We start from the raw sequence: 18821 nt of genomic DNA on the forward strand, positions 1-18821 counted from the left end.
CAGGATTTGAACCCTCCTGTATGAGGGCTGACCGCACTACACCATTGAATATAAGAGACTTGAGCATCCTTGGATTTTGGTATCCACGGGGGTCCTGGGAACACCCCCCCCCACCCCCCACGGATACCGAGGGACGACTGTACTTCATAGGTTCACCATTCGTCAGTCTTCTTTGTACCTTAATTAGCCAGGCACTCTGCTCAGAAACTTACTTTTTCCTGGCAGTTGATCCAGTCCCCTGTGACAACTCCCCTTGGGCTGATCATGTTGAAGACAACTTCAGAAGAGCTGGCTTGTCCCCGTGAGGACCTCAGCGTGGCTCGGAAGGAGGAGTTGCGAAAGCTGCTGCTGGAACAGGTGCAGACAGTGCTTGGGCTACTGACAGGTGAGCAGCTGGGTGGCACCAGAAGGCAGAGGCCTGCCTGCAGATGCCCGGAGTGCAGGCCCTGGCACTCAAAATTTTTGAGCAGTTGCCTTAGCTGTTACTGAGACCGAACGTAAAAACAGAAAGAATGTGGTGCCATATTCCCAATACCTAGCCCAGTATTAAGCACACGGTAGGATCTCAAAAAATGTTTGTAATTTATTTTCCTTTCAAAGTCTTTGATTATTTGGTCCTCACTATAGCCGTGATTAATGTGGTATAGACCGGGTCATGGGAATGGACTGAAATGCTGATTACTGCATTCTAAGTAAGGTGGGTGGCAGGCACTTTATTTAAGATGATTTGAATTTAAATCAGGAGAAGCTGGAGGAGGAGGAGGAAGATGTGAACATTTCGAATTCTGAGTAGGGAAGTGAGACCAGGTGTGGAGTCAGCACCCTGTGCTCCAGGTTGTAGTTGTATGTAGTGTTTGCTTCGTCATCTGGTCTGTTGCGTTAGAGCCTCGTGACTATGAGTGAAGAGTAAGAATAAACAGAAAGCAAACTGCAGAGTGAGACAGGAGGGTAGGAAGAGAACGGAGCCCCTGTGTCTCCAGGGCGACAGGGCGAGGGCCGTGCCCGCTGTGCTGCCGGTGGAGCTGCTGGTTCTGAGGTGCAGGGGCGGCATCGGGCCCCGAGGCTGAGCCGCGCGCTGGAGGGAATGTTGGCAAGAAGGGTTTCTGTCTCCAGCTCTTCTACTCAGGCTGCTTCTTGGATATCTAGGGACTTTTTTTTTTTTTTTTTTTTTTTGCATGTGTTACAAAAGCGGTCATCATGAGGTGGGCACTTAAAATTGGTTATAAGAGTGTTTTGATTAAAAGTAAACTTGGGGGCTTCCCTGGTGGCGCAGTGGTTGAGAGTCCGCCTGCCGATGCAGGGGACACGGGTTCGTGCCCCGATCCGGGAAGATCCCACATGCCGCGGAGCGGCTAGGCCCGTGAGCCATGGCCGCTGAGCCTGTGCGTCCGGAGCCTGTGCTCCGCAAGGGGAGAGGCCACAACAGTGAGAGGCCCGCGTACCGCAAAAAAAAAAGAAAAAAAAAGAAAAGTAAACTTGTCATTTACCCCCCTCCCCATCCTTCCCCAAATCCCTAGGGGAAACCCAGACCTCAGAGCATTTATTCATTCAAAGCATATTTATTGACATCCACAGCTAGATGTTAAATTTCTGGAGTTAGGGACCATGTCTGATATCTCTGTGTCCTACTTTTGCGGACACTAAAATGTTTTGAATTGAGATATAATTCACATATCATAAAATCTACCATTTTAAAGTGTAACAGCTCAGTGGTTTTTAATATAGTCACAAGGTTGTGCTACTATCACATTGTCTAATTCCAGAACATTTTCATCACCCCAACCTCTGGCAACCATTAGTGTATTATCTGTCTCTGGTTTTTCCTATTTGGACTTTTCATAAAAATAGAATCATAGAATATGTGACCTTTTGTGTCTAGCTTCTTTTACTTAACATGATATTTTCAGTGTTTTCCATGTTATAATATTAAATATTTGGAGAACAAAATATTTTTAAAAGCTTTTATGATCATCTTATATGCCAGGTTCTGTAAGGAGATACAAAGAGGAATAAAACATTGTCCCTGCCCTCTAGTAATGTATACTCTAGTAGGGGAGAAAGACAATGTGTTAAGAGTTATGGTATGTTTTATGTGCAGGCAAAACTGAGCAGGGAAGACTTCCTGGAGGAGGTGACAGCTAAGTGGAATTCTCAGAGACAGGTAGCAGTTAGTTAGTCTGGTGAAAGGTCAAGTTGGATTGGAAGGGGGCGAGCAGTTCAGAGGTTAAGAAGGAGAACACATGAGAAAGGAACAGCTAGTAAATAGTGCAGTGTGATGAAGCCTGTGTGTGGGGTGGGGGTGAGGCCAGACGGGGAGAGCAGAGGCCAGATGCCGAGATTGTGCGGATGGTACTGGTGAGGAGCATGAGAATATTAGTGGCAGGTTTGTGGAGGAAGATAAATTGAGTGTGGAATATCCAAGTGGTGTTGTCCAGAAAAAGCAGTTAGACATAGAGACAGATGTTTAAATACTGATTCTTGATCAAATATATCCGTACATTGTTCTTCTAAATCTGATCTTTATATGTTAGGTTTCATTTCGCTCTTAAACTCAGTTTCTCCTTTCTTGGTAGGTATCTTGGAGACTGTCTGGGACAAACACAGCGTGACTGCTGCCACCCCACCACCATCCCCGACCTCAGGAGAAAGTGGTATGGTCTGCACCACACATTGTGTTCCTCTTTTTAAGTTCAGTTGGGGGTCTCAGCAGGGTAGCAATTGCTTATCTATGCCAGACACAGATGCACATTCTTCCTTAATCTATTTTTGGCCTCTCTGCCCTTGTCTTCTGAGTAGCTGACTTTCTTAGTTCTTTGTAAGTACTTGTACTTTCTAATATAATATTTTGAACAACATAGCTTGTTTCTTCCTTGCCCATCAGGAAGGTGGCACCTTCAGCTTATGACTGCTGTCCCTCCTGGCTTATTTTTCCCTTTTTCTCATATTTTATGGCTGTATTGCTCATGCTGAGGTTGGTATGAGCCTGTGGGCGTGATGGGTCTGCTTTGCAGTCATGCAGGGGTCAGGTCATAGGAGGTGGGTGGCAGCCTGAAGGAGGGGACGTGGGCATGTGGAGTGCTTACTTCCTCATGGGCTCAGGGAAAAGTCATCTTGGCCTGGACACATTGGGAACCAGTGTGCAGTAATCAGCATTGACTTTACAAAAGTTTGGATTTATTTGATAAAGTGTGGGCATATTTACAGTGGCCATTAAATAGTTTACTGGTGGCTAGTTATTGTCCATAGTTATATTAATATCTGTTTCAAAAGCCAGAGTGCAGTTCACCTAAAAATGGCTACTTTCAAGGATGGATGGAAAGAGGAAATTGTGTCTGAGCAGGAACTTTTAGTTTCTAAATGGCTTCTGTTTACATTAAATGGTCACAAATGCTTTTCAAGTAGAGTACATCCTGTGAAATGACACATACTACTTCCTCTACTGTAAAGGTTGATGTGGCTAATGAGAAATATTTCCTCATCTTTCTCCTTTACCTCAAGGAAATAGGCTGTTGAAATCAGACATCTCTAAGCCCTAGCTGTTTCATGTAGCCTGTTGTTAATATGTGGAAGTTGAAATTCTTGCAGAGTTACTGTAGAATTGAAAATACATCATGAAGTTTTGAGGACTGCTTGCAGTTTACTAAGTTATTTCAATTCTATTTATCATACTTGGATTAAAAACTGTTAGAGAGTCATTTGTCATACTTCTTAGGTTAAAAACTGTTACAGAGTTCTAGAGTATATTAAAAGCCTACAGGAAATTGAACTTTATTTGTATTTGGTGGGAAACCTTCATTTTCAAAGTGGATATTTGAGGTGACTTAGCAGATTTATATTTTGCAATATTTGAATGATTAAAGAAAAAATTGCAAAGATGCAGAGATTTGATTTTTGAGTATACACCTTGGAATCTCTTGCAGTTTGGCTGATCTTAAAATTTGTCATCTCAGGAATTCCCTGGTGGTCCAATGGTTAGGACTCCGTGCTCTCACTGCTGAGGGCCCAGGTTCAATCCCTGGTGGGGGAACTAGAATCCCACAAGCCGTGTGGTGTGGTCAAAAAAAAAAAAAAAAAAAAATTATCATCTCATTTCAATAGTAGTTTGCAAAAATTGGTTCTTTTGATAGTTGAATACTATCTTAGTATCCAGGTTAAGTGAGCAGCAGCAGTTTACTTCAGTAAAACTTGTTTTTCTGATATTGCTTTCCAGTACCAAAAGCTGTGAGTTTTAGTTGGCTTCTTTCAGGTACATGTTCTGAGCTAACTCAGTTGATACTTGGATAGACTTATATCCTGGAGGCCAGGTTGGAGAATATTAGATAATACAAATCAAAAATAAATGCTTGACTCTTTCATGTGTTGCCTAGGTTTTGTTTATGAGGTTAGGGGAAATAAAATAAGAACTCAGTTGACATTCCATATAAACAAAACCGAAAAATATGATGAATGCTTTTTGAGAGTTGCCTTTTAGACACTATTAAAATTTTTGAAGTCTTGAATTTTAGTGTTTGAGAAAAAGCAAAATAAATTGAGACTGGTGGGGGTGTGGACTAGGGACTTAAATAAGCTTTTAAGTTGGTACACTTCCTCTTTTAAAAAAAATTGCATGTTCACTTGTTAGCTCTCTTTATGAGAGTTGTGAGTAAAGTCATCAGATCTTGCTTCACTATATGGGCAATGCTAATGATTTAATCAACGTTTATTTTGGTGCTTTTGCTCAACTGCCTTTGTGCCCTTAAGACACCAAGTTAAGTGGTAAAATGTCTAGAAAATTCTTTAGCTCTCTTGACTGTGAGTTCAGTTTTATGGAGGAAATTCTGAGGAACCATGGGGCCCAGTGAATAAACTCAGATAATTCCTAAACATACCCCATCAGCAGTCCCTGCCAGACTCTCACTGGCCTGCCCAGCTGCCCATCAGACTTGGCCCCGTGGGCTTTTGGTCTCTTTTGTCATATGTTTTCTTGTAATGTCATTTTCTGTCTGATGACTTTCAAAGAATAAAACCCCAGGGACTATTCCCTCCAACAACTGCTCTAACAGTCTGGTTATAGAAAAAATTTTGATGGGTGTGTGTAGTTTATTTCTCAGAATAGTTCCCCAAATTATTGCCTCATCTCCTAAACTCACCTCACTAGACCAGAATCCTGTGAAATTGATGATGGTTTTCTCTCTTATTTACAAAAAGGAAGCTGGGGTTCATGGCGGGTAACTTGTCAGAGGTCACATCACCAGTGAGGGGTGGGGCAGTGACGTGAACCCATCATTCCCAGTCGAGGTGCACTGTCTTTCTTCTAAGTTTGCTGTCTCGGTCACTCTCACCATGTCTGCCCGCCTCCTCCTTCCCCTGGTTGAGTCCTGGCTCGCTGCTTACTTGGTTTACCTTCTCTGACCTTGGATGTCCTCTCTGTAGAAGAGCAACTCTGCTCTGAGGAGTGAGTGAGGGGAGGTGTGGATGTACCGTCTGTATGCCGTGGTGCGGCTTCCTTCTGTGCTCGTGCAGCCTCAGCCCTCTTCCTTAGTTACTCTCCTCTTGTCCTTGCTTCTTTTTGCTTGGAAGATGGGAAAAAAAGTGAACAAAACGAAATTACATAAAGACTGTAGTTCTGAGCTAGCTTTGGTTGTTCTGTAATAAAAATTAAGGGGCCATATCGTTCTTGCACACATGGTATTTAGTTTTAAATATAGATGCGTATATATACGGGCGATGGAAAGTTTTTTAGGGTGAAGATGTCTTAGCCCTAATCGATTGCGACCAGTTTACACCTTCCGGTTTTTTCCCAAACTCTTTACAAGATGCACATGTTCGTGTACTTGCAGATCTTTTCATCTGTAGAAAAATGGGACTTGGGATCACAGCTCTTGTGATCTTGTTTCCTCCTCCCATGGGTTCCTTAAAAAGAGTTTCTCCCCATTTTACTGGACTGAGGCTACAGTTAGGTCGGAGGTTCTTCGTTGGGGTGATTTAGCCCTGCAGGGGATATTTGGCAATGTGGAGACATTTTTTGGTTAACATAAATGAAGAAAGAGTACTACTGGCATCTGGTGAGTGGAGGCCAGGGATGCTGCTAAATATCCTTCAGTGCACAGAACAATAAAGAACTATCCAACCCCAAATGTGAATAGTGCTGAGGTTGAGAAGCTCTTAGTAAATGTAGAACTGAATAGAAAACATGTGGAATTTCAATAAGTAAGAAAAGAAAAAAGCTGAGGGGATCTTTGTATGAAAGCCCATTACAAGTGTTCCAACCATGTCTGGGTTACTTCCAAGTTAGTAAATGCCCCAGAGTAGCCTACGTACTACTTGCGGCGTGGGTGTCTGTTGCCGCCAGGGCCTGGCCCAATTCAGGGAAGATGATGTTGGTCATGGGTTTTTTAAAATCGAGGAGCCCTCTTACAAGCCCTCTTTATAATCAAGAGCTTGTTAAAGCTCTCTCAGCATAGCTTTGGAAATGCTGCAGCATGAAGCAGGGTCTCTGTTCTGTGGCGATTCCTTCACTTGGATTAAAATATAATTTGGGGGCTTCCCTGGTGGTGCGGTGGTTGAGAGTCTGCCTGCCAATGCAGGGGACACGGGTTTGTGCCCTGGTCTGGGAAGATCCCACGTGCCACGGAGCGGCTGTGCCCGTGAACCATGGCCGCTGAGCCTGCGCGTCCGGAGCCTGTGCTCCGCAACGGGAGAGGCCACAACAGTGAGAGGCCCATGTACCACAAAAAAAAAAAAGAAGAAAAAAGAATATATAATTTTGGAAAAATTCTTCTGTGATTTACTAAAATTCCTTGAAACATTTAAAGTTGAGTAAAATAATTTTTATTGAGAAACAACATTAAAAGATACTTGTTTTGAGGGGAAAAAATAGAGATCATCCTATCCACATAAACAGGTTTTACCTTTGCATACTCCCGTTCAGTCTTTGTCCTTGTGCTTATATCTTTGTATAGTTTCTGTCATGGTGTACACATGCTATTTTACATGTGACTTTGGATCTTACATATTTTTCTATTTTTGAATATTAGCTTTCTGACTGATCATTTTTCTTGGCTGCATAATCTTTCCTGACCTGGCTTCTGGGAAGGAGCATAGGCTTTGGGGCTAGACCTAATAGGTTTTAGTTTCAGCTCTGCCTCTGACTAGCTGAGGAACATGGGGGAAATGCCTCATCTATCTGTGTTTGAGTTATTCTAACTGTCTGTAAGTGCAGATAATCATAATACCTACTTTAGAGCTGGGAGCATTAAATGAGAATATGTAAAGTGCTTGGTGCAGCACCAAGCAAATAAGAATAGCGTATGAAATGGTAGCTGTTCTTTTTTTTAAAAAAAAGGTATTATTTATTTATTTATGGCTGTGTTGGGTCTTGGTTGCTGCGCGCGGGCTTTCTCTAGTTGTGGCAAGCAGGGGCTACTCTTTGTTGCGGTGTGCGGGCTTCTCATTGCAGTGGCTTCTCTTGTTGCGGAGCATGGGCTCTAGGCGCCCGGGCTTCAGTAGTTGTGGCTCTCAGGTAGAGCACAGGCTGAGTCGTTGTGGCGCACAGGCTTAGTTGCTCTGCGGCATGTGGGATCTTACCGGACCAGGGCTCGAACCCCTGTCCCCTGCATTGGCAGGCGGATTCTTAACCACTGCACCACCAGGGAAGTCCTAGTAGCTGTTCTTAACATCAGTGTTATCATTGATGTGTTGCTCTCCCCACACCCCACCTTAGAATCCCATTCTGGAAAAATTCTTCTGAGCTGAAGAATAGGGCCAACTTTTTTGTTTTGTTTTTGTTTTTAAAGCCAGAATTTATTTCTATTTAAGAATGTTCAAGAGACTTTAAAAAGGCCCAAGGGCTCAACAGTGTCCGGGTTTAGTATAAGATCATACTGAGGTGGTGTCTGTTGGTTCCTCCATTGCTAAAGCCTCAATTTGATCCTGGTTGATAAATGCCCTGATAATTCTAATAGTTGGGTAGTGGTGATTTCCTCTAACTGGCATCTTTCATAAATGGCCGTCAGTCCATGAACGATGAAAAAAGCAATACCAGAAACAACCATTGATAGAGAGAAAGTTGTATGACTCAAGTGGAAAGCCACCACAGCAATTCCAAAAATCAAAATTATTAATCCAGTAATAAACAAACTGAAACGTTTGCAGAATCTGCTTGAACATCCTTCTTGCATTATTCTTTGAAACCAGGTCTTCTGATTACCAGCTTGAGTAGCTGAGATCATGATGAGTCTCATCTGGTATCAAATGCAGCTCTTTCAGAACAGAAACCAGCAAACACCTTTCAAGATAGATGCCAGAGGACAGCTTTTTAATCTAGTTTTAACAATGGAAATTAAACTCTTATTAATAAATCACAAAATCCTCATTTTAATGGCTGAGGAGATTGAGGCTGAGAAACGTTAACTACTCTGTTCATATTAATCCAACATTAGTATAAGGCAGCAGTTCTCAACAGGTCTGGGGACCAAACCCTTTCAGGGTCCCAAAGGTCAACGATGTGGTCATAAAAAATACCCCAAACCCTTTCAGGGTCCCAAAGGTCAACGATGTGGTCATAAAAATACTAAGACGTTGTTTGTCATTTTTATTCTCACTCTCATGAGTATACCGAGTAAAAAAAGCTCATTCAGATTCCACATTGCAATTAAACTTTAAGAAATTAGTACTCATCAGATTTTAGTATTAGAATAGCTGCCGTTATCTGAAAAGGCCACTTCCTTCTCTTTCAGTTGTATATCTATGTGAAGTTGGGTTCTCTTCAGTAAAACAGCATCGTACAACAGATTGGGTACAGAACTAGATGAGAAAATCTAGCTGTCTTCTTTCAAGCCACACAATAAAGAGATTTCCAAAAATGTAAAAACAGTGCTATTCTTGTCACTAATTTTTTGGAGGGCAAAATACAATTTTTTCATTTAAAAATGTTATTTATGCTAACATGTAATGGGCTTATCATTATTAAATGAATTAAATAATTGAAAAATTATTAGTTATAATTTCTAATATGACAAATATCAATAGAAATAACCTACAGAAAGAAGCTTTGTGCTGTCTGTCCTCAGTGATTTTTAAGAGTGTAAAGGGGTTTTAAGACTAAAACATTTGAGAACTGCTGCTATAAGGTAAAAAACAAAATGTAAAAATTTACTCAGTATTCCACCATACAGAAATAACATCATTCCAGACCTCTCTCTCTACATAAATGCAGTTAAAGATAGATTAAACTGAATAAAAGGACCAAATGGCATCGTATCATATATATTTTTTTGGTATCATATATTTTTGCTAAAGACTATTCAGTTTTAGTTTTACTTGAATTTAACAGGAAGTATTAAATGGAAGGAATTGCTGACCTTGAGATGCTTTTTCCACAAGGGATATTAGTTTGTAAAAGATATCTCCAAGAATAAGAAAAAAAGATTATGAAAACCAATTTCTTACTACATATTTTAATTTTAGACCATATATATATATATATTTTTTAGAAGATGTTGGGGGTAGGAGTTAATTAATTAATTAATTAATTTTTGCTGTGTTGGGTCTTCGTTTCTGTGTGAGGGCTTTCTCTAGTTGTGGCAAGTGGGGGCCGCTCTTCATCGCGGTGCGCGGGCCTCTCACTATCGCGGCCTCTCTTGTTGCGGAGCACAGGCTCCAGACGCGCAGGCTCAGTAGTTGTGGCTCACGGGCGTAGTTGCTCCGCGGCATGTGGGATCTTCCCAGACCAGGGCTCGAACCCGTGTCCCCTGCATTAGCAGGCAGATTCTCAACCACTGCGCCACCAGGGAAGCCCTAGACCGTATATTTTGAGACTTCGTGCTTGTGAAAGGTGAGAAAGTTAGTTAGCACACCCTTCTATAATTCCTCCATTTGTTTGGTCTTGATTCTGTATTTAATTCAGTGCTTGCATTAGTCCCTTTGCCACAGCTTCACCATTCTGTAATTCTTTTTTATTTATCTCTTTATTTGCATGATTTCATTGTTCAGTATCCTCCCTAAGAATTTGTGGGCAATATATTATTTGAATTTTTGCATGTTTGAAAAAAATGTCACCTTCTTTTATACTCAAAGGGGACCTTTGGGTTAAGTCATTCTTTGCCCCAGAACTTGTAGACACTGCACCACTGTTTTTTGGCTTTGACTGTTACTGTGAAGTCTGAATTCGGGGTTTTCTCCTTTGTATATGTGCTTTTTCTGCCTACATTCCCTTATTCCTGAAGTTTTTGTATTGATTACTCCTTATTTTTTTTCTTGGGGCAGAATAAGCCCTTTCATTTTGTATAGTCACACCTTTAATTCAGGAAAGGCTTCTTCTTGATATAGTTATGAATGTTTTTCTTCTTTTGTCTTCTCTAAAATAATTTTATAGCCACCCCCACCCCCAATTTCATTTTGTGTGATTTCCTTTAGTGTTCAGTGCTTCTCAAAAATTAAGCAAGCATAAGAATCACCTGGAGAGCTGGTACAAGAACAGCTTCCTGCCCTGGCCCCCCAGGTTCTACTTCAGTGGGTGTGGGTGTTGCCTGATCATTTGTATTTCCGACAAACTTTCAGGTTATGTTGATGATGCAGGTCCACAGACCTCACCTTGACTAGCCCAGTAGTTTCAAATTTTTGGTCTTTGGACCTGTTTACTCTTTTTTTTTTTTCATTTGAGGTATAATTGACATATAACACTGTTAGTGTTAGTTTCAGGTGTACAAAATAGTGATTTATGTATATTTGCAAAATGACCACCACAGTAAATGTAGATCCGTTACCACACATAGTTACAAATTTTTTGCTTGTGAGAATTTATTTTACACTATTAGCAACTTTCAAATCTACAATACAGTATTGTAAACTATAGTCACCATATTGTACATTACATCCCCAGGACTTATTTGTCTTACAGCTGGAAGTTTGTACCTTTTTACCACCTTCACTTGTTTTGCCCACCCTGAACCCCTTTACTCTTTTTTTTTTAATTAATTATTATTATTATTTTTTGGCTGCGTTGGGTCTTTGTTGCTGCACACAGGCTTTCTCTCTAGTTGTGGTGAGCGGGGGCTCCTCTTCGTTGTGGTGCACGGGCTTCTCATTGCGGTGGCTTCTCTTGTTGCAGAGCACGGGCTCTAGGCGCCCGGGCTTTGGTAGTTGTGGCACGCAGGATCAGTAGTTGTGCCTCGCTGACTCTAGAGCACAGGCTCAGTAGTTGTGGCACCCGGGCTTAGTTGCTCTGCGGCATGTGGGATCTTCCTGGACCAGGGCTTGAACCCGTGTCTCCTCCATTGGCAGGTGGATTCTTAACCACCGTGCCACCAGGGAATTCCCTGGACACCTTTACTCTTAAGAATTATTGAGGGGGCTTCCCTGGTGGCGCAGTGGTTGGGAGTCCACCTGCCGATGCAGGGGACACGGGTTCGTGCCCTGGTCCGGGAGGATCCCACATGCCGCGGAGTGGCTGGGCCCGTGAGCCATGGCCGCTGAGCCTGCGCGTCTGGAGCCTGTGCTCCGCAACGGGAGAGGCCACAACAGTGAGAGGCCCGCGTATCGCAAAAAAAAAAAAGAATTATTGAGGTCCTCAAAGAGCTTTGTGGGTTTTATCTATTGATATTCAAACTGAGAAAATTTGGAAATATTTATTAATTCTTTTAAAAGTAACTGTGATGAACTCAGTGCATATTAACAAATAATATATCTTAATGAAAAATAACTTTTCCAAAGCAAACAAAAACATTTACTGAGAAGAGCAGCATTACATTTTTGTAAATCTCTTTAATATGTAGCTTAATAATAGATAGCATTTGCTTTTTCTCTGTTGCTTGTAACTTGGCATGTAACCTCTGGAAAGCTCCGTTGTACACTTGTGAGATAATAAAAGTGAAAAAGGAAAATAACATTCTTTTAAAAATGTTTTGAATTTGTGAACCCCAAAAAGGGTTCTGGGGGCTCTCCGGGGTCCCTGGACCAAACTTTGAGAACTTCTGCTTTATGCTAATGCTTGGTTTTTTGTTTTTGTTTTTTTTAAGGAGTATTACTTAAATTGGTTTATAAGGGATTTGATAGTGTTTATCTTAAAAGCCTTTTGTGTTTCAGGTGACTTACTGAGTAACCTGTTGCAGAGTCCTAGTTCAGCCAAACTGTTGAATCAGCCAATCCCCATCCTTGATGTGGAGAGTGAGTATATCTGTTCCCTGGCCTTGGAGTGCCTGGCCCATCTCTTCAGTTGGATTCCTCTGTCTGCCAGCATCACCCCGTCCCTCCTTACCACCATCTTCCACTTTGCACGCTTTGGCTGTGACATCCGGGCCAGAAAGATGGCATCAGTTAACGGCAGCAGCCAGAACTGTGTGTTGGGTCAGGAGCGCGGCCGGCTTGGGGTCCTGGCCATGTCCTGCATCAATGAACTCATGTCCAAGAACTGTGTGCCTATGGAGTTCGAGGAGTACTTACTGCGTATGTTCCAGCAGACTTTCTACCTCCTGCAGAAAATCACCAAGGATAACAATGCCCACACGGTGAAGAGCAGGCTAGAAGAACTCGATGAGAGGTAATGAAAACAGGTGTGGCATCGGTTGTGCCCTGAGAATGGGCCTTGACTGTTTATCACGTTGCGCTGCATAGTGTCTGTAATCCTCTTTGGTTTCAGAATCTGGGGCTCCTGGTGAGGAACGGAGAGGTAGGTGTGTATCAGTAAGTCCAAGCTTAGCTGGAAGGGCTAGGGTGGTTAAGGGAAACGAGTTGAGTTGGAAAAGTTGTGAATTGTGTGAATTGTGTAGGTTGGTTGTCTTCTTTGCCCGTCCATCTCCTGTCCTCCCTTCCACCCTTGTCCGCCCTCTCCTCACTCTTTGTCTGCAGGTCTGAGGTGGTGCAGGAGCTGGGACCGCTGCTCATGCGTAGCCAAGCACAGGAGAGGAGGCCCGTGGAGGTACAGGAGTTACACTTGCCCTTCCTTGCTTGGTGTTGCTTGTTGGTTCTTACTATTTGACTTTTCTCAAGTGAACATCGTGCAGTGTATAGGAATGTTGTCACTATTGTGAGTTTTACACCGATGGCAAGTTTTCATCAAAAGAAAGGAGAGTTGTTAATGGGGCACACACCTGAGTTTCTTGGTTACTGTCCTCCTGAATGGAGCCTAAAATCACTTAGCCTCTCTTTATTAAGGACTCTTAGCAGATGGTTCCACAGTATGCTGAGGCATGGTCTCATTTATTTCCCTTACAGATGATGTCATTTATGTGTCTTACAGCTTTCATTAATATGATGCTACTGCTGTGTAAAAACAAAAGGGAAAATTGGAAGCTTATATTAAGAACATTATGTTGACTGTTCAGAGACTTTCAAACAGATAAATTGTATTAAATTAGTAAATATTTCTAGATTGCCTGGCAGCAAAAGTTGTTAGTATTTTCATCAATTTTCCTTGGCTTGTTTTTGTTGTTAAGCTATACAGAGTTAAGCCATTTGTTTTTCTTTAGAGTAAGCAGTGGGATATAAAGTCAAGTGCCTAAAGTTAAGACAGTTTTAGCGCTTTCTAAATTTAGCAATTGTAATACGTTTTTCTAAAGTTGAAAAAGATGATACATGAGATTATTTTGGTTTGCGTCATTGTAAACAAGCTTTGTGTGAAATTTTCTTTGTATAATCACAAAAGAACTCATAGTCTGATATGGTAATATGTTGGTTTTAGTTTTCATTATTTGGTAATAGCTTCCTGTTTGAATTCAAAAGCATCAACATTCAGACACACAGCTTATATGTTTATATCCTTTCTAGCTTTGGTTCAGAAAGGCTGTATTTTCATATGTTTAAAAACATCACAACAGTAACCCAACTGCTTGTACCAACATCAGGTATCAGTTGTTCCGACTTTTACTTGCGCTGTAATGTTTGTTACGGCTTACATTTGGGTGTATAAAAATGTCATCACGGATGATCTGTGTTCTGATTTTGTTACGTGTAACTTTTGTGCTCTTGGTTTTATATTTTAATCCTATGCTTCCTATTGCCCTGTGAAAGCTGAGAGGTGCCTGGGAGCAGAAAGGTGACATGAACAACACTGTGTGCTTGCTTCCTGGCTCTTGGGTCCCTTACCACTAATTCTAAACAGCTAAGTCCATTCTCAGTTGTTTAGGAGCTGCTTAACCAGGTTTCTTCCTCTCCTCCTCTACTGCCTTTTTTTCTAACTTTCTACTGCTCATTAGCACCTGTACCAGAAGGTGGGCAAGGGAAAGAAAATGAGGTGAAATAAAATCGGAGTTTTAGCTACTGAACAGTCTTGCTTGTATTCTTTAAAAAAATTGGGTTGGAGATTCAAATAAAATTGAGATTGTGTGGTATTTGACCCATGACTTCTCCTTATTCTTTAATGGGTGGTAGGGAATTGAGTGCATCTTCCTGAAGAGCAGCAAACTGGTTGGTGTCTTTGAATAACCACATAAAAATGTGTAATAGGCTGAGCGAGGAATGAGGAGTTCCTGCTCTTGAGTATTAGTGATTGAAGGCCTCAGAGAAGTTTTTTTGTACTTTCCTGTCTCTAAAAACAGTTGATTAGTGCCTTATTGTTTTTCAAGTATTTGACCCCATGATCCTTATCAAACAAATTAATTTTTTTTTTAAGCTGCAAGTAAGCTTACCTGTGTGTGGCGGCCACACAGATTGGCCACCCTCAGGGTGCTAGGTCCCAGGAACAATATGGGACATTTTATTATGGGCCAGTTTTGCTCTTCTGAGGAGTAGTCTTCTTCCCCTTTATTATCTCATACATCTTTGCTTTAAAAAAAAAAAAAAACACACAGCTTTTTGCAGTTAGGAGTTTCAGAATTGCTTTTAGCCATCGTTCAATATTTGGCTAAGGCCCAGTGTATCTTTTATCTTTTTTAACCTGTCTCTGAAATGTGGTTTATGGAGGTATGCCCATCTCATTTTCTAATCACCTTTTGGTATTTAGGAGCTTAAAATGACAGTTTCTGAAATGTGAGAGTGATGATGTGCTGTGTATTCAATAACAAAAATATCTTATCCTTGCAGCTGTGACCCACACTCTTCTGTGAAATGATTTTTGAATACAAATGAATTGGGAATTCACTGTGATGTGAAAAGAAAGAGCACTGGATTGGGAGTAGATGGTAGTCCCATTCTTCTGTGAGCTGGCTGAGTGACCTTGGGCCAGTCACTTTATCTCTCTGGGCTTCATCTCTAAAATGATGCATCATTAAATTGTCCCTGAGTCTTGTCCAGCTCTAACAGTCCTCCTCCCTTAGATTTGAAATCACTTTTAGAATGGATTGGGATGTGCTATGTTTAATTAGCACCAGGAGCCAGAGGGTGGGAAAAAACATGAACATTAAGTTGCAAGACTGAATATATCTTACCTGGATGCCATCCATCCCTTTCCTATAGCCTTGTTTTGTTTTTGGGTTTTTAGCACATTCGTTTTAATATTTTGGCCTCCTAGCAAAGAAAACCAGCCCTCCAGACTTGCCACATTGAAATGACAGATCATCTGCCCATGGACCTTTTGAGTACCATTTCCTTTCACTTTAATTGGGTCATAACACTGAGTTAGAAAATATGAGTACGCTAGCTTATAAGATGCCTTACCTAGATAGTGTCTGAGGATTAAAGTTGCTTTTCTGCTATGTTTCAGGTGGTAATGGAATGAAGGGTTGCCTGACCTGTAGGTAATTGTTGCAGGCCTTTATATTTTTAACTGAAAATATATTTGTTATAAATCTGTATAGTTTTGTACTGTAAGAAATTTGGATTGAATTTGAGTCCTCTTCTAGGGAGGTGGCCGAGTTTCTCATTGTCACCTTTTGTCTTCTTGTCTTCTTTAGCTACATTGAGAAGTTTACTGACTTTCTGCGGCTCTTTGTGAGTGTTCACCTAAGAAGAATCGAGTCCTACTCCCAGTTCCCCGTGGTGGAGTTTTTGACACTTTTGTTCAAGTACACATTTCATCAGGTAAAGCACTGGAACTGCCCATGTCTATCCCTTGCCACTCAAAATGTCTGCTTTGTTATTTTCAGGAGAAAGAACTTCTTTATTTTATTTGTCAAACATTTATATAGTGTTTTACTATATGAAGATTAACACATTTATCCTTCATAACAACCCTATGAGGTAGGTATTATTATCATCCCCATTTTACAGATAAAGAAACTGAGGCACAAAGATAACTTGCTGAGGGTCATACAGTTAGTAAGCGGTGGAGCCAGGATTTGAACCCATAGAGTCTGCTCTTAATCACTGTTATGTTGAAGAAACAAAATATAGAAAAAGCCTGAAGTTAGGGCCTTTAGTTCTAGTCTGTAACTGTCACTAAGACTTCCCACAAGGAGATTGTAAATAGTGAAGCTCTCAAGAGTTCAGTTTTGGTGGATCCAGTTGTTTCCCCCATTCAGCAAATGTTTTTCGAGCTCCTGTTGTGTTCCAGGAGCGAGGCATATAACCCTTGTAAACAAAGTCCTTGCCTTCACTGAATTTACATTCTGATGACTCAGTATTTTTTGTTTCTATATATATTTTAGCAGCTTTATTGAGATAACATTTACTTACTATGCAATTCACCCATTGTAATTGTACAATTCAGTGATGTTTGGTAGATTTATAGACTTGTGCAGCCATCATCAGAGTCCAGTTTTAAACATTTCTGTCATGCCCTATCACTTGTGCCCATTTGTGTGTCTTTTTAAAATAAGCTTTTTGGGGAGCTCCCTGGTGGCCTAGTAGTTAGGATTCGGGGCTTTCACTGCCGTGGTCCGGGCTCAATCCCTGGTCGAGGAACTGAGATCCCGCAAGCATTGCAGTGCAGCCCCGCCCCCCACACCCCCCAAAAAAGCTTTTTGTTGAACTATCACACATGTATGGAAAAGTGCATAAATCATACATGTATAGCTTTGTGAGTTTTCCCAAAACGAACAGGACATGTGACCACCACCTAAGTCAAGAAGTAGAACGTTACCAGCACCCCCAGAAATCCCCTCATGTCCTTCATCACTCCCCTCCACACCCTCCCCAGAAGTAACCCCAGACCTGACCTTAATATACCAGATGAGTTGTGCCTGTTTTAGAACTTCTCTAAATGGAAGCATACAATGTCGATTTGTTTTGTCTGACTTTGTTCATTCAACATTATGTTTGTGAGCTTCATCTGTGTTGTGTGTGGCAGTAGTTTGTTTTCGTTGTTTTATAGGAAGTCATTAGAAAAGCCACTCTACTGCTGATTTGGGCCACTTCCAGTTTTTGGTGGTCATGAGTCATGTTGCAGTGAACATTCTTGTGCCTGCCTTTTGATGTACATACGTAGCTCTTTCTGCGTGTGTTGGTATATTACCAGGGATGAAACTGCTGGGTCAGTGAGGGCATCTGATTTACAAGCAGTCTTTTTTGGTTGTTTCAATCACTGATGTTGTAACTTAATGAGGCTGGAGGAGAGGTAAGGGTGGAGGCTGGGAGGGGTGTGTGTATGTAAAAGGGGATTTGGAAGGGTGCGGATGGAGGAGGAGGATCAAAGGTTAAAGAAGTGACACAGACGATGTCTGGTAGAGGGGCCAGGGGCCAGTGAGTGCAGAGCAAGAAGGAAGCACGCTGATCTCACTAGGCCTAAGAAGGGATAGAAGAGGTGATGAGATGTAGGAGGGTGAGGATGTAGGAGAGAAGCATCAGAAGTGGGAGAGATTTGAGATGGATCTGGGGAAATCTTAAAGGGGACCAGGAAAAAAGGAAGGATTTGATAGATACCTTAGAATAAGTGCAGCAGAAACGAACGAGAGATAAGAAGCCAGTGCTGGGGGCAGAAGGAAGGGTTTGTTTGGGAAACAGACTGAACCGTCTTGCGATTTTGCTCCCTGTGTAAAATGGGACCTTTTTAGTATACGTGGTGTAGAAGAAAGCCAAAAAGTGTTTTGAAGTATGCACGTCTGATGCTTCCTTCTTTGGATGTGGACCCAAAAGTTCTGTGTTTGAGCTCTGGTTATTTCTATTAGGTCTCTGTCCTTGGACAAGTCTTTTAAATTTCCTAGGGAGATAGACTGCAGTGGGCATCTTTAGGGTCTTTCCATATTCATCTTCTATGATTCTTTCACTAGAATCCTACGGGTTAATTTTCCATTGAACCGAGAGTGGTGGTTTTGTATATTTATATATGTTTTAATTACATACTGGGAGAAGAGATAGATGGTCATGAGGCAAACAGCAAGCTTCTGTCTTCCTCCCTCACCAGCGGGTCACTGTCAGCTGAGCTCCCTGTATTCTGCTGGCCTCCTGTGCGAGGACTTGCATTTCTGGGTGCAGACTCCGGGCTGTGTGGGTTGGTGGCCTCAAGGTGCAGGCAGAAGCCGATTCTGAGCACTGGCCAGAGGGGCAGGAACCTGGAAGGGGCTCCGGGGGAAGCTGCCCTTTGCTGGAGAGGCAGGGAGAGAGGAAGCTGGCAGGGCACACTCTAGGCCCAGGAGCTGGTAGTAAAAGATTTCTTTAGGATAAGATTTAAGAATAAGAAATTAAATTGCTCTCAAGAGAGAGCTTTAAGTTCTCATCTGTTCATTAACAGCGTGCTCTTCCTTTATCATAGCTTAGTTCTCTGTAAAGGGGGAAAATGTGTCTTTTCTCTTGTTTAGAGGGTTATTCTCAGTGTACTTTGCCTTTTGTTCCTACAATTCATGGAAATATTAGTCCTGGTCTACATTTTTTTAAAATTAATTTTTTATTTATTTATCTTTGGGTCTGTTGGGTCTTTGTTGCTGCACACGGGCTTTCTCTAGTTGCGGTGAATGGGGGCTACTCTTCATTGTGGTGTGCAGGCTTCTCATTGCGGTGGCTTCTCTTGTTGAGGACCACGGGCTCCAGGCATG

General features: G+C 41.8%; 1 protein-coding gene across 2 annotated transcripts in view; it reads left to right on the forward strand.

Annotated features, from left to right (window-relative positions):
- XPO6 (exportin 6) overlaps positions 1-18821 on the forward strand; it is a 108887-nt gene that overhangs the window by 44446 nt on the left and 45620 nt on the right. For both annotated transcript variants that reach the window (XM_082600494.1, XM_082600493.1), the window contains exons 5-8: positions 226-385; positions 2574-2651; positions 12064-12517; positions 15807-15933. In XM_082600494.1, the coding sequence (XP_082456620.1) occupies positions 226-385; positions 2574-2651; positions 12064-12517; positions 15807-15933 (819 nt within the window). The remainder of the gene's footprint in view (positions 1-225; positions 386-2573; positions 2652-12063; positions 12518-15806; positions 15934-18821) is intronic.

The sequence above is a fragment of the Mesoplodon mirus genome, assembly GCF_964341445.2.
Source record: "Mesoplodon mirus genome assembly, chromosome: 15".
In the NCBI taxonomy this organism is placed as follows: Eukaryota; Metazoa; Chordata; class Mammalia; order Artiodactyla; family Ziphiidae; genus Mesoplodon; species Mesoplodon mirus.